At 37.2% G+C, this 15,233-nt stretch overlaps 1 protein-coding gene across 2 annotated transcripts; it reads right to left on the reverse strand.

The window, feature by feature from the left end:
- Positions 1–4,425: 4,425 nt before the first annotated feature.
- On the reverse strand, positions 4,426–10,533 carry LOC131930785 (nucleolin). Of its 2 annotated transcripts, XM_059287401.1 has the most exons (16): positions 10,385–10,533; positions 8,253–8,336; positions 7,878–7,968; positions 7,669–7,785; positions 7,500–7,583; positions 7,288–7,374; positions 7,087–7,134; positions 6,877–7,002; positions 6,653–6,794; positions 6,404–6,564; positions 6,159–6,279; positions 5,841–6,040; positions 5,624–5,759; positions 5,050–5,210; positions 4,838–4,948; positions 4,426–4,678 (listed from the first exon to the last, which is right to left on the reverse strand). In XM_059287401.1, the coding sequence occupies exons 1-16, from the start codon at positions 10,412–10,414 to the stop codon at positions 4,620–4,622; spliced, it is 1,758 nt and encodes a 585-aa protein (XP_059143384.1). In that variant the 5' UTR covers positions 10,415–10,533; the 3' UTR covers positions 4,426–4,619. The 2 variants fall into 2 exon arrangements, with proteins under 2 accessions (XP_059143384.1, XP_059143386.1); XM_059287403.1 differs by lacking the exon at positions 7,500–7,583.
- Between the last annotated feature and the right edge of the window lie 4,700 nt (positions 10,534–15,233).

A 15,233-nucleotide genomic window follows, 5' to 3' on the forward strand; every position in this document is an offset into this window, starting at 1 on the left:
AGTACATCCACTTTATTAGACAACTAGAAATGCTACCACAGTACATCCACTTTATTACACAACTAGAAATGCTACCACAGTACATCCACTTCATTACACAACTAGAAATGCTACCACAGTACATCCATTTTATTACACAACTAGAAATGCTACCACAGTACATCCACTTCATTACACAACTAGAAATGCTACCACAGTACATCCACTTCATTAGACAACTAGAAATGCTACCACAGTACATCCACTTTATTAGACAACTAGAAATGCTACCACAGTACATCCACTTTATTACACAACTAGAAATGCTACCACAGTACATCCACTTCATTACACAACTAGAAATGCTACCACAGTACATCCACTTTATTACACAACTAGAAATGCTACCACAGTACATCCACTTCATTACACAACTAGAAATGCTACCACAGTACATCCACTTCATTACACAACTAGAAATGCTACCACACTACATCCACTTTATTACACAACTAGAAATGCTACCACAGTACATCCACTTCATTACACAACTAGAAATGTTACCTCAGTACATCCATTACACAAGATGAAACGAGAGTATTGTAGGATCTTTGTGCCAGTGATCTGCTTGTGTAGTTGCGAAAAGTGGTCTCAAATTATATAATCATCGTAAAAAGAATTAAAATTATTTTAAAATATGGTAAGCGATAAAATAATGGTGACATTTTTAAAAATTAAACCCGTTTGGGACCATTAATTGCATTTATTTTCAAATTTTTGTATTAATGATAAATGATAAGCCGTTGAAAAAAAAAATTATTTTATCAATTAAATTTTTTAATACCGTCCTGTCCCTGTCAACAAGAGTGGCCAGAGAAAGTAAAACAAAAAAGTCACATTAAAGGTTTTACAAAGATAAAAAACAAATTGTTTAGGGCGAAGAGTTTTGCAAATGGTAGACTTTTTCAGTTCGATTCAAAATGTTTAAAATGTATTTGCGAATCTTTTTATTGTGATGATCTCACTATTTTAAGACTATGCTCAAATGTTATATTACTAATGATAACTTGTTTGAATATTTCTAGCCTTAATAAAAAAAAAACGGAAGTTATTCTGTACTTATTTCACACATTTTTATAAAATATTCAAATTTGGTTGAAAAATAAGCTTTCTTGTAACTACAACTTTGAACCGCTTTTCAAGCTTTTGATTCTTCGATATTCAATTTTTTGCAGTAAGGTTAAGAGGGGGGGGGGAATAGCAGACACTGAATAAAGAAAATTTTATAATTTATCTTTTTTCGTCCTGTGTGAGGGGGGGGGGGGGACGTCGATACGTACTCAAAATTAATAACAAAATATAGATATTAAGGAATGCACTATTACAATTAGTTTTTTTTTCTTTTACGCTTTATGCTTGGTTAAGCCTATTGCTTTACTTCTGAACGCCGTTTAAGATACTACTAGTACTACACATCTACTGCGTGCGGGAAAAATCTTAGCACATGTTAATCTACGCTTTGTAACTCAAAGCATGTGTCGTTCGTTGCATCATCAGCCGCGGCAAGTCGAGCCGGCGAACAGCTGCACCGCCCCGTGTCGCGTCTCCAATGCCAACCTTGAGGGACAGGCCACGATTGAAGCGACATGGCCGGATAAAAATAGACGAGTGAGTCATGCATTTGAAGGGGGAACAACGATCGGCCACACGGACATTTGCGAGAGGTCCATTCCAGATTAGATTTAGAAATTAGGACGGGCATGCATTCTGTGCCAGCATGCCTTAATTATTTGTTGGAACACAGCCAAAAAAAAAACGAGAGTTCATCTGTAGCGAGGGGTTGTTTTGATAACCAGTATCAAATAGTAAGCTTCTCTGGTTCTCAATCTAAATGGTTCTCCATCAATAAATTTATGAATACTTTTAGATTTTTATTTTCAACTTTGTAACGAATAGTTTAGATACTGAATAGATAAAAGTTTTTAAAATATCACGAATACATGGGACATTTTTTTTCAGAAGCGTTCTACTTCAGTGTTGTGTTGTAAGGACAGGATGGCTAGTGTCACCCCCTTCTCTTCCTGGTTGCACTAGTCACACTCAAAGAGCTATCAATTTTGGTCCCTTCCCCCCTCCCCCACGCGACTTAAGCGTTTGACAATATGTATTTTTTGTCACAATTGGTGTAAAAAAGCTAATTATATAAGACGCATTACTGAAATCGAAGTTAATGCTTGAATATGGACTGGCTGCTATTTTAATAATTATCCTACCCTGTTTAGCGACACCAGCCTTCCCCTAGCTATGCCTCAGGTTCTGCGACTAGAACGGCTAGAGATGTATATTCTAAATGGTTACATCAATCACAGCGTGCAGGTCTTAAGAAGTTTCGAAAAGAAACCAATACCAATGACAAGAACTGACGTGCTTCAGTCTTGAATGTCCTCGGCCCCGTATAATAACCTACTGTATGGCCAAACTCCGCATAAGGATGTACTGGCAATCTTGTAAGGATATACAGATCGAGGTCTTAAGGCTTTGATAGATTTTAAGAGAGGTTGCTGTACACCGTATTCAAAAAAATCTGAGGCAAAGACTATGTAACACTACCAAATCCTGAGGCAGAGCGTGTGCACAGGGATGTGACCAGACCAGGAAAAAAAATTAGGAAATTTTTTTCGGATAATAACTCAATATGTTTTATCTACTTTTTATCGTGGTTAAGCAGCTTTATACTGTTACTGTACTAATTAATTGTTTAATGAAGTTAATATTTTAAATACAAGAAGTTTATGTTACTCTAAAATAACATTGAAAGTCTAGTCTAATTGCAATTTGATGTTTACCTTATAAACAACTTTTTAAAAATTACAATGTAACAAAAGTAGCAATTAAGTTTTATTTTACCATTAAGCTAATTTAATCTGTACTAATCTAGTGTAGATTCTAGATGTACCCCTGTTTTAAATAGGGGGCCAAAAGCCTAATATATATTCTTTTAAAGATTGGATTGGTAAAAATATTTGTCTTCAACTGTAAAGACCCTAGATTAAGATTAGTTACAATTTGAAAGTTTTAGGTTCATGTGATGGAAAAAATGAAATGGACCAGGTTAGCTAAAATTAGAAAGGGTCTGACGTGTGAACCAATTTCATTATGATAACCAAGCCACATCGATATTTTTGTTTTTTAGGAATAGCTGTAAATTGTTAGGGGTCATCCACGTTTTTTTTTACCTCCCCTCTCTCCTACAAAAGCCAGACTCCCCCCACAGTCTGAACGTATTTTTTCTTCCACAAACAAGACACGGTCGTAGTCACGTTGAGTTTAGTATATTTTTTTATCTGTAGGCCTACGAAGCATACGTATTGCAGGAACAGCTATTAGAAATTGACTGTGACGTCATTTTTTTTTCCACAAGCAGTACCGAAAACGTACTTGGGGTCAAGGTGAGGTCACAAGAGCCACCGTTGCTACGAGGTGGGGCGGGTTAGTCTAGTCCTCATAGTCACCTTTTGCAAGGATTTCAATATTAATTTGAGATTGCGAAATAAAATAGAATCAGAGAGAAACTGTAGATTTAGGCGGGTTAAAATACCGATAGGTAAATTAGGCTATATCGATAGCTAGATTACCAGGCTTAAGAGATGTAAGTTTTAATTAAATAACTGCATTATTTTAGATTACCTTTTCCGTGTTTTTGTTAAATAGTTAACTTAAAATATCAGCGGAAAATTTGGGCTAAAAAAAGTGTGCTTTGAAAAATTCGAAAGTCCGCTGAAATTCCGAATCTTAATCTACATTTAATCTTGATCTAGCACCGTCAGACCTAGCGCAATCGACCAATCGAAAAGAAATGCGCATATTCGCGTGTCCGTTTGACCAAAGTACAGTAGTTGTCGATTTAAATACGAATACGTGGAATGAGCATGTCGGCCCTTTCCGTAGAAGACATTTCCGTTTTTTTTCCTAATTTTTAAAACTTCGTAAAAAATCGACAAAAATTGAAACTCGGCGGAAAAATTCGGCGAAAATTAAATCAGCGGAGGAAAATCGCAACTGAAACGGAAAAATCGGATTTCCGCTAAAATTCGGAAAAGTCACATCCCTGGTGTGCAGCATGAGGCACTAAAGTATTACAAATTTGACATGTCAAGGATACAATCGTGAGGCACAATTCATTGAATATGATCTTCCTGGTAAACAAAGGGTTGCTAAACACAGCAGCAAAGGCTTTACCAAGAGGAAGATGAAATTTAATGGTTAAGGGCCCGATATTCCACGTCAACCATGGAAAATTCAGATATTCACAGAAAACAAAAGAGGGAACAATTTATGTTTCGCTACTCGACTCCAGGTGATTAAGTGAAGTCATTGGATTATGGGCGAATACCTCAAAAAACATTGAACACCAGTGTTTTAAATTATGAAAACAACAAAAACATAATTCATTTGAGATAAAAGTTTAATGGAGACATTAACATTCTAAAATAGAGAACAAAAAGCTTTACAATGATTGAATACACATGAACACAGCGATATTTCATCTCATGTTTAAAAAAACATCTTTCCCTCCCCCATCCCAGCCCTGCCCATCAGTTCCCATCCCATGCCCCACCCCATCCCCCCAACAATAAAATCTAGTCGGAATCATCAAAAGATGTCTTTTTTCCTTCACTCCTGACAATACCACCTCGTGCTGTGAAATTAAAAAAAAAAAAGTTAAAAACAAATTGAAACAAAAATTTATTACATTAACCAGCTGACCGCATCAACAATGTGTGGGCTTACTGGCTTAGATATACAATAGACTGTTACCATATGCTATACATTAAAACATACTAGTAAATTACATTACCTTTGTTAAAACCTCCTCGTCCACCACGTCCTCTATCACCACCCCTACCCCTGCCTCCAAATCCTCTGCCTCCTCCAAAACCTCTACCTCCACCAAATCCACGACCACCACCTGTAGAACAAAGTTTATAACATAAAATAATGCAATTCATCAAATTACCGCCTCCAAAATAAAAATCAAATACAACTTATTTATTTTTAGCTGTCACTTACCTCTTCCACCACGTGGGCTTCCATAACCACCGCCGCCACCACCACTTCCTTTATCAGCGGCAAAATCTAAAGTTACTTGTCTGCCATCAATGGCTTGTCCATTCATTGAATCAAAAGCTTCAGCAGCTGCCTCAGCAGATTTAAAATCCACAAAAGCAAACCTATAATAAAAAATGTCATCCAATGAAGCAATGATTGCATATGTGAGAGTAAGCGATTTTGGATACAAGAATTGTATATGAAAGTACTTGGGGGAAACAAGACAGAAAGGAATACACAAGTTTAGACAGTAAGTGGTTGTTATGCTGGATAAAGGTTGTCTGAACAAGCCACCCAATATTTAGTCTAACCATAAATGAAAAGGTGAACTTTCGTAATGTTTATAACCAACATTTAAAAAAAAATTAAAACATCCACACCTCTTGAAGATATACCTATTTGCTTGTGTGTAGCACTCAGAGGCATAATTTCAAATTCTCTAGCCTGGCTATTGTCACCCCTTAGGCTTAATATAAGCCATCAGAGTAAAAATTTTAAAAATGACAAAGTAGCAAGATACTAATAACAAACATACCCTTTAGGTTTTCCGGAGTCTGGGAAAGTTGGAATTCTTGCTGACACTGCTCCATCAAATGCTGCTGTTAGAGAACCCTCATCTGTGTCATAACTGAGATTCTTTACAAACAAAACCTTGGATTCTCCTCTCAAACCTGGAAATTAAACAAACTCATTAAAAACCACCAACAAATTAAAGAAAACTGTTAAGAAATTAATCAATAACCAGTACTTACCAGAGTTTCCTCCCCTTCCTCCACGTCTGTCACCACCACCCCTGCCTCCTCTGTCACCACCACCCCTGCCTCCTCTCTTGAATGAACTTTTGGCTCCCATATAATCCAAATACAAGGAACTGCCATTCAATTCTGCACCTTGCTTTTCTGACATAGCTGCCTCTAACGCTTCACTATCAGCAAATTCTACAAAACAAAATCTAAATAGAAAATAAGAGATGATTAGTGAAGATATAAAACTGCAAACTGAAGACAAAACAAAAAATCAACAAGACTGAATACCTAATTAAAAACAAGTATTAAAAGGATAGTACTCACCCTTTGTGATAACCATCTCTCTGTGGTATCCTGATGTCTGAAGCTGAGTCAAATATTTCTTGTAAGCTTTCAACTGTGGCATCCTCTGGTAAATTTTTAACAAAAAGTGTCCTGGTGTCCTCTGTAGAGGGGGAGAAAAATGTTTGATTATACAAATACCTAAGATGCTTAAAAATTGGTTTTACAGCGGCAGCCGGAGTATATCAAAACCAGGTTTTAGATTTAAAGCAGAAATAGAAACTTACTGTCGCCACTGTCACCACCGCTAAATGATTTGTTTTGTGGCTCTTTAACTCCTCTAGGTTTAGCTTTTTCAACTGTAATGCTATTCCCACTAATGTCACTTCCACTTAAAGCCAGAGCTGCGTCTAGCTCACTAGCATCCTCAAGATCAACAAATGCAGTCCTAGATTAATAAAATATATAAATGTTTACAAAAAGCTTGGTGTGGAAAACAAAAATGAGCCTAACTAAAATTAGATTAAAAAGCGTACCCTTTGCCTTGTTGCTTCCTCACTGCAGCAACTTTGACATCATTGTCTGTGAAAAAATTTGTGATCTCATCCTCAGATGTATTCTTGCCAACATTTCCGACAAAAAGTGTCACTGTCTCTGAATCTCCATTTACAGCAGATTCTAAATTTAATAAAACATAATAGATTAACATCTGTAAAAAATATAAAAACAAAATAAAAAGTGCATTAAAAATGAAACATACCATCTAACTTGGGCTTTTTGGATGATTTGTCTTGTTTTGTTTGTTTTTGGTCAATCTTTCTCTTAGCTGGTGCAGGTGTTTCCTCTTCTTCATCATCATCTTCATCATCATCGTCGTCATCATCATCTAAACAAAATTTAAATGAATTACACAAGTTCAAAGGTAAAATCTACAATGCATGAATAAAATAATCAGTATATATGTACCTACCATCTGAATCCTGTGGTTTTTTGGCCTTTTGTCCATTAGCAGCTTTACCTAAACAAAAAGAAAATCAAATAAAACCAAGAAAGTGGTAAGAAAGGTATATTTAGCACCTTATGGGTTCACCCTCTGAAGTTTTAGAAGATAGGCACTAATAGCCATAGCAATCCATAGTGAAACACTTAGAACATTGATTACGCTATTTACCTTTAGCAGGCACTGGTTTCTCTTCTTCTTCATCATCGTCATCCTCACTATCGTCACTGTCACTTTCCTTAGCCTGTTTCTTTTTAGCTAAAGATGACACAAAAGCAACAAATTAGATGGACGAAAAGTATAATGAAATGGTAACAGTATCTTCATTTGTGTAAGAGATGTTTAGGAAAACCTAATCAGATACACATCCAATACTTAAGTACCGTTTTTCTCTTTCAACGCAGCCTTTTGAGCCTTTTTCATTTTTTTATTTGCATCACCGGCCTTTTCATTTTTTTTCTGTTTGGCTGAAAGTACGATGTTATCTCATTACCAATTTTAAAAATGTACATTATAAGAAGAAATGGAAACCGCAATTCAGTATAAAAATACCTTTATCCTTCGATTGTTTTGGAGGTGGAGCCACTTCTTCCTCTTCACTTTCTTCTTCAGAACTATCACTTTCAGGCTGTGGTACAACCTTAGCAGTTTTCTTTGCAGGTTTCTCAACTTTAAAAGACAAGATAAAAAATAAAGAAATGCCAGAACAAATATGAGAATGCCATTATTAGATCGAATAAATGGTGCTATCGAGGTAATACCTTCCATTTCCTCCTCACTATCATCAGAATCTGCTTTCTTTACTGCTTTTACTTTAACAGGCTTTTTCTGTACAGGCTTCTGTTCAATTTCCTAGGAAAATCAGAACAAGATGTATAACTTTTTCAAGCAAATCCTGACATATATGGGACAATAAATAAAATACGCAGTATGTTGGGGTAGGGGGAGTCAGGAAATTGAGCAAATCTTGCCCAAGGTTAAGATCATAGTTATTTTTTAAAAACAAATTTTTTAATTTAGATGATGCTGGGAACTAAAAAATCTATGCATTGCAAATTGAAAACAAGTTGAATGACTCACTAAGGTAGATTAGGGTGCGACTCATTTTATACAATAATCAACAACTTAATGCTTACCTCTTCTTCTGAAGAATCATCACTGTCTTCTTGTACTGCTTTGGTTGGAGTTGCTTTTTTGCCCTTTGGTGTAGCAACTTCAGTCTGAAAAAAAAAACAGACACAAATAAACAACCTAGGAATAGTATCCAGCTGTAAGCGATTGCTCTTTAAAATTGATGTTAGTTCTGTTCGACAAATAGTTTGTCCAGTGGAGATAAAAAAACGTCCAACGGTGGTTCTTTTATATAAATTTCCATTAATTGAACAGACTTGTTCTTTTTGAATCTTTTACTCTGACTAATCATATAGGATACACGATTGCTTATGCAGGTCTGAATCTTGAATTCATAAAAAATGTGTAGGCCTATAATTTAATCACAATTACTTCTAAAAACAAGAACCACAGTTTTTAACTCTGCTGTGTGTAGTTTTTTTCAGCATGCTAATGTTTAAAAAATGGAAGTTCATTTACAGCATACATTACTTTCAAATTTGAATGTTTTTAAGGCAAAATAAAAATGTAGAAACAAATGCACCAGGTTATAGCGGAAACTAGATTTTTAAAATGTGATTGGTGCAATTAAAATAAAGGCCTTGGCCTATATATTTTTATTAACAAAGTTGGTGAAAATTAAAACTTTAGGGAGAATGTTTACACCGGTGTCTGATAATGTAATCTTTAAAAAAGGGGTGTTAGGTTACTGGTAGTTAACTAAATACACACATGGCTGGCTAATGTCAATGCTAACCCTGTCCCTAACCCTAATTTCTAACCATAAAATTAGTCGAGATTACAATACTACTAACAACCCAACACCCCTATTTTAAAGATGATTCCATTATCGGACGCTGGTATCTATAATAATCCCATTTTTATCTAGATACCTTCACATAATTTTAACCATATAGAGATCTAGGAAGAGGCAAGCTGTTTGTAGCCATGGAACTTTTTTTCAAAGTTTGATCTATAACTACACATTCTAGTCACATGTATTAAAAATGACTATTTTTCTTGCAGATTATTTTGATGCAGTTTTTGTTATATGTCGATAGTTCTGTTGAATTTCTATTATATCTAATAGGACCTATGATTTCTAAACACCCAATACTTGTAGGCCCTACACATTTTTAAAGAAGTGACTATGCTGAGCAAACTCAATGCTGCCACGTCTCCCCAATAACAAGTATGCACAAGCATTCTTTTCATATGCCATGTAACTTTTTCGTCAATTGATATCTATTCTGGTGGTTGTAGTTGCGTGCATGTTTTCGTTACGTGTATTTAATCATGGAAGAATAGATAAACATGCCTCCCATATTTCGTGGCTACTGGTTTGGAAATTCAACAAGATTTGTTTTTATTGATCCCTGAAAACCAGAAGGCAACATTTGTTGAAGAGAAAGTTTTAACCATGATTCTATTCTTAATCCTTAGATTGTTAAATATTTAAACATGAATTTCTAAAAAACGAATGGTCACTACGATCCCTTGCAAGATTTCTTATGCTTGAAACAAAAAGGGGATTAGATACATAACCGTGTCTGATAATAGAAGCTTAAAAAGCGGCGTTAGGTTCTCACTGGTGTTGGTAGTCAACTAAAATACGATGTTTGCCTGTTAATCAGTTAATGCTAACACTGGCCACTATCCCAAAATGTCAGCGTCAATTCAGTCTTAAAAAATGGTCACAATTTGATGGCTCCTAAAAATTATAGGCCAAACCAATTGCGAAGACAGTGGCATGATTGAAGGCTGCCACTTGAAAAGGGTGGAATTTCTTGTTTCAACTGTAGCAGACTGAGTCTTTTTGGGAGTTTTTAATCTAGAGAATCTACTTGACTTTCTATCTAATGAATCATAACGAATAGACAGATCTAGATTCTAGATCTATTATCTACTTAGCAATGGATTATGTTACATAAATTAAAATTAAAAGATCAGGGCTTAAGTCAATCCATTTGTAAAATACCAATATCAAAATTTTAAACGGCACGTGTTCAATTTCTGACAAAATGACAACACGTGGTTTCGATGTTTAAAAATATTGGCTTCTTCTTTTAATTTATTATAAGTATACTATTTGAGGTGACATTCATGCAGATGTATTTGACTAAATAATTGCATGTACTAAACTAAGATCACATTTTACCTTTTGTTTCTTTGCTCCTTTTTTACCCATTTTAGTTTGTGAAGTGGTGGGACGATTCTACTCAGATCTGAACAACACTGGTCTGGGAAATGGCAGCCTCAATCTATGCTTTCAGTATTTAGCGCCCTAGATTCGTATTCAACTTCATATAGTCCTAATAGAATTATGCGAATATATTGATAAAAAAACAAAAACTTTCAATTATTATATATATGAAGTTCAAATTATAAATATTGTTTCTATTATTTTAACACTATTTTATACGTGTATACGCAAACACGGTCAATTATAAAAAGCTAAATATTTGAATATTCATTTGACCTTTGACCCAAATACGCGCGTGTCCAGAGCATAGCCATCTGACTGAAAATTAAGCTAGCTTGACAAACTCAATAAGCTTTTATGTAATTGTGCACTAAAACGTAGAAATCAAATTATTATTGTGATATATTATAATGAACCACTTCTTAAACAAAAGAGTAAATCGTGGCTCGCTTTTTTAATTTTAGTAAAGGTATTAAATCTATTTGTATTTTTCTAAAAACAAACGTATGCGTGTTTGTGTGCTTATATGCATTGTTACACCATTCACGTAGGGGGGGGGGGGGGGGAGGTACTTGATTTTTTTCGGGGTGGGGGGGCGGACAACATTTTCCGGGGGGGGCGGATACTGGGGGGTAGACTTTTTCGGGGCGGGAGGGGCGAATAGATGCCTGGAAGAAACTCTGACCACATATTATTCAGATCGTCATGAGTGTAATTTTAGCGCCGAGATTTCCTCAGCAATTATGACGCCTACGTTCATTTTAAAGAGCGATACAAATCAGCTACTATAATAGTTGACTTAATCAAATCAGGCGAGTCCGTCGGTGCCCATATTATAGGCCTACTACACAGTGGCGTAGCGAGGTCGGGTGTCACCCGGTGCGGCACTTAATGGTGTCACCCCTCAGAGGCGTAGCGACCCTTCCCGGGGACTAATGTCCAAGTTTTCGATTTGCACCCCCCCCCCCTCAAGTTATCGTTCTGCAACCCCCCCCCCCCCTTGAAATGGTGTCACCAGGTGCGGTCCGCACCCCCGCCCCCCCCCCCCCCTCGCTACGCCCCTGCTACTACCGATCTTTAGTTTTTGAGCCCACGATTTCATAATGTATAACTTCTCTAGGCCCTAATAAAAATTACATTTTTATAATTACTTAATATTTCTTTAATTAAATCCCGAACACGTTTTAATAAAAAATAATTGTAATGTCCAAGGCATTACAATTTTGCCTTTAAACCAGTTTAGGTATTAATTACAAAAAAAATAATTATTTAAAAAATATAATTTAACCAATTTTTCCTTGACCAATATTTTGTTTTAAGTGTATCGACATATTTTCAGTTTCCGTCTGACATGAATAAATCTATAGGCCCACCAGAATGTGCTCGTGAGATCACACATAATCAACTGACTATGAAAACCAGAGTTTCTTCAAGGCATCTCTTCGGGGGGGGGGGGGGGGGGAATTAAAGCCCCCCCCCCCCCAAAAAAAAAAATTCTAGTGCCCCCCCCCCCCGGAGAAAAAAGTCTGGAAGAAACACTGATGAAAACGGGCAGATAAAAAAAAGTAATAGGCTAATTATATAGGTTTAGAACGGAACATAATTAACATTAAAAAACAAAAGAAGGGGTGAGGGGGAATGACTGTCACATAGGCCCTACTCTTAAAACTAGATCTACTTTTTTTCTTAATAATAGACTCAGTATAGTTGTAAAGCGATCTCAATACGTTTAATGATAATGAACTTGGCAGATGCAAGTGTTCGAAGAAATCGAGCCTTTCAGCAAACAAATATTTAGCCCTGTTCATCCGAAGCTGTTTCTGCAGGATATAGACAAGCAAAGAAGCTGGGGAAATGGCTACCATGAGGTTGGGGTGGGAAGGGGTGATTGTACTGCGGGATGGGAAGGAGGGGTAATAACATGTGGGTAATGTCTACACAGCATTATATTTATAAAAACTGTCTAACTCCATTTGCGGGTACTCCAATAAATTTATAAAATCTTGCATGTTCTCTAATTTTTATATAATTCTAGAAATGTATAGTATACATGTCGTAAGTGTAAACGCGGTATACAAACATCATTGTGAACAACTGAATATTATCAGAACGAGTGCCCTTGTGCGGTTCGCAAGCCCGCCTCTCCCTCGCTAAGCCTCTTGTGTAAACTATCATATAAAGTTATTAGCCTACCTTTTTAAAAAATTAGGACTAGTTGTCTGGCACAAATGGCATCACTAAGCGCTTGCGCCGGACTTCACCCTGTTCTCTGAGTGTTTTACCCTAACCTCCTCCATTTTTGCATTTTCGCTGTGTATCGCATTTAAAACAAGACAAACCGAGAAGCTACAAGATCCAGTGGCTTAGCTAGGGGGCAGAGACGCCGCTAGTCGGGGCAGTAGCGTAGCGAGGGGGGGCGGGGGGGGACATATGTCCCCGGGCGCCGACCTTAGGGGGGGGCGCCAAATTGAAAGTTTGAGAGGGGGGTGCAAATGAAAAGTTCGAGGGGGAAGGGGGTGCAAATCGAAAGTTTGAGGGGGGGGGGGGGGGGGTGCAAATGAAAAGTTCGAGGGGGGTGCAAATCGAAAGTTTGAGGGGGGGGTGCAAATGAAAAGTTCGAGGGGGGGTGCAAATCGAAAATTTGCTCCCAAGGGGGCGCCAAATTGAAAGTATGTCCCCGGGCGCCGGGAAGGGTCGCTACGCCTCTGAGTCGGGGTGTGGGGTGGACCATTTGTTTTAGGGGGTGGGGGTGAAGTGACACTAAGACAAAAACTCTTATGTTGTGCCAAGCAACATGTTGAATATCTAATAAAGCATTACAGGCATCCGCGGCTGCAAAGTCACAATCTCCAACCTTAGTATGTCCGTGCATTTTAGTGACCAGGAGTGGCTATGAAAAATATTTAATTTTTTTTTTTTTTTGCAAACTCTGTTTCTTTTAAGTTCGTCACGCATGGGCCCCGCGCCGTCGACCTGAGAAGCCGTTTCGTGATACAAAATAATAAATGTTGACAAATAGATGTGAAAATGTATCCAATGCAGAGCATAACATTCAACCCGTCGATTGCGGGCTCTGAACTTATGTTGTATTTTTTTTTTTTTTTACTGTTAGGCCTAAATGGTTTTTTCCGCAATATGTTAGCAGCGCCGGTTTTGCGTTATGGATATGTTGTTTGTTAATTCAAAAGTATTATAAAACTTGATGTTTCGTCGTTTGCTTGTCTTACGACTGACTTAGTGCGAGATACGTATTTGGGCATCAATATAAGCTGATCACGTAGCCATTGGAAATCGCGTAGGCCTACATTAAAACGCTCCTCAGCCCCGGTTATCGGGTCCACGGTGGGAAATACCATCCCGCATCAATATGCTAGGAATACTGCCTGTGATTTCTAAAAATGCTGGGGGAAAAAATCTGCTTTCTAGAATGACTGGAATGAGGCGTCGAGGACGGGGGGGACGAAGCTCCCCCCCCCCCCCCCGAAAATTTTTTACCGCCCCCCCCCCCCCCAACCCCGAACGAAATGAAATTTATATAATTTATATAGAAAATATATACTTTTACAGTGTCCGCCCCCCGAAGAAAGTCTACCGCCCCCCCCCCCCCCCCCGAAAATTTCAAGTGCCCCCCCCCCCCCCCCCCAAAGAAAAAAGTCTGGAAGAAACACTGCATTTAGGGGGTTGACACCAAGACGAAAAATTGCTGTATAGAATAAATATGTTTTTTGTCAGTTCAATGAATGGTTAATTAGAGTTAAAAAATAATTTAAAATATATAATGATGATTCAGACAAAGGGGGGGGGGGGTTACAGCAGGACGTAAACATGCAAACTATAGAAAAAACGATGCTACATCGAGCTGTATAAACAGCTGACAACTGACATGTTAGATAAACATCTTTAGTATTAAATGTGAACACTTTAAAGCTTTTACCGGGGGGGGGGGGGGGGGGTGACACCAACTGCAAAATTTACAGTAATATACAAAAAGGAGAGGGATGACACCGTGAGGTGCCGCATCCGGTGACACCCGACCTCGCTAGAGGAAGAAATAGTTTAACACAGCTTTTTCTTTTAAATTTGTTTCAAATGCAGATGCTGCACAATCGTATTTTTTCCCTGTCTCGAAAATAAAGCATTTGAACAAATATATCTTACAACATATCCATAATATAATCTACCTACATTTTACCTAGGTAAATAGATATTTTCATTTTATGCATACATATTTTAATGTGTTTTATGGTGAATTCTCGTTTTGTACGAAGCACATTATTTTTTTATGTGGTGTGTGTTGTTTGCAATCAGTTTCAGATTTTTAAAATAATAAGGTATAGGAGACTGATGTATCACATTTCTTAAATTACTGTTACACTTTTTGTTGAATTTTCAGTTTACGCACTGTTATTTGTGTGCTTTATTTCTGTATGCAGTTTTCTGTTTACGGGAATTTGTTTTCGTATTTTTAAAAGATTCTTTACAATAGTACTTTGACATACAAGTGCCCCGACATACGAGATTTTTTTTAGATACAATCGAGCTAAAAGTTGCTTTGAGATACGAGCAAAATTTGAAATACGATAACCGGACTCGCTGGTTTAACAGTTCTTGGAAAAGAAACACCCCCGAAAAAGTTGCAACTGGTTGTGCATCGGAGCTCACGTTAGATTCTTATAGAAATATTCTGAAAGGAGAAAAAACAAACCTCCTTGGACAGGTTTCTTTGAACGGCCTGCCTGGAAAAGTTGGAAAAGTGTGGAAGGCGTCGCAAAAGAAAGCAAAGACCAGCGAAGATAAAAACAGT

Source organism: Physella acuta, unplaced genomic scaffold (assembly GCF_028476545.2).
Source record: "Physella acuta isolate Inbredline_101_S28 unplaced genomic scaffold, ASM2847654v3 ptg001846l, whole genome shotgun sequence".
NCBI classification, from domain to species: Eukaryota; Metazoa; Mollusca; class Gastropoda; family Physidae; genus Physella; species Physella acuta.

Bases quoted from the DNA above. Each gene is read 5' to 3' on its own strand.
- LOC131930785 (XM_059287401.1), bottom strand. From the start codon at position 10,414: ATGGGTAAAAAAGGAGCAAAGAAACAAAAG. The intron at 6,565-6,652 runs GTACGCTTTTTA...TTATTAATCTAG, and splicing joins AGGAAGCAACAAGGCAAAGG to GACTGCATTTGTTGATCTTG. The intron at 5,760-5,840 runs GTAAGTACTGGT...TTTAATTTCCAG, and splicing joins AGGAAGGGGAGGAAACTCTG to GTTTGAGAGGAGAATCCAAG.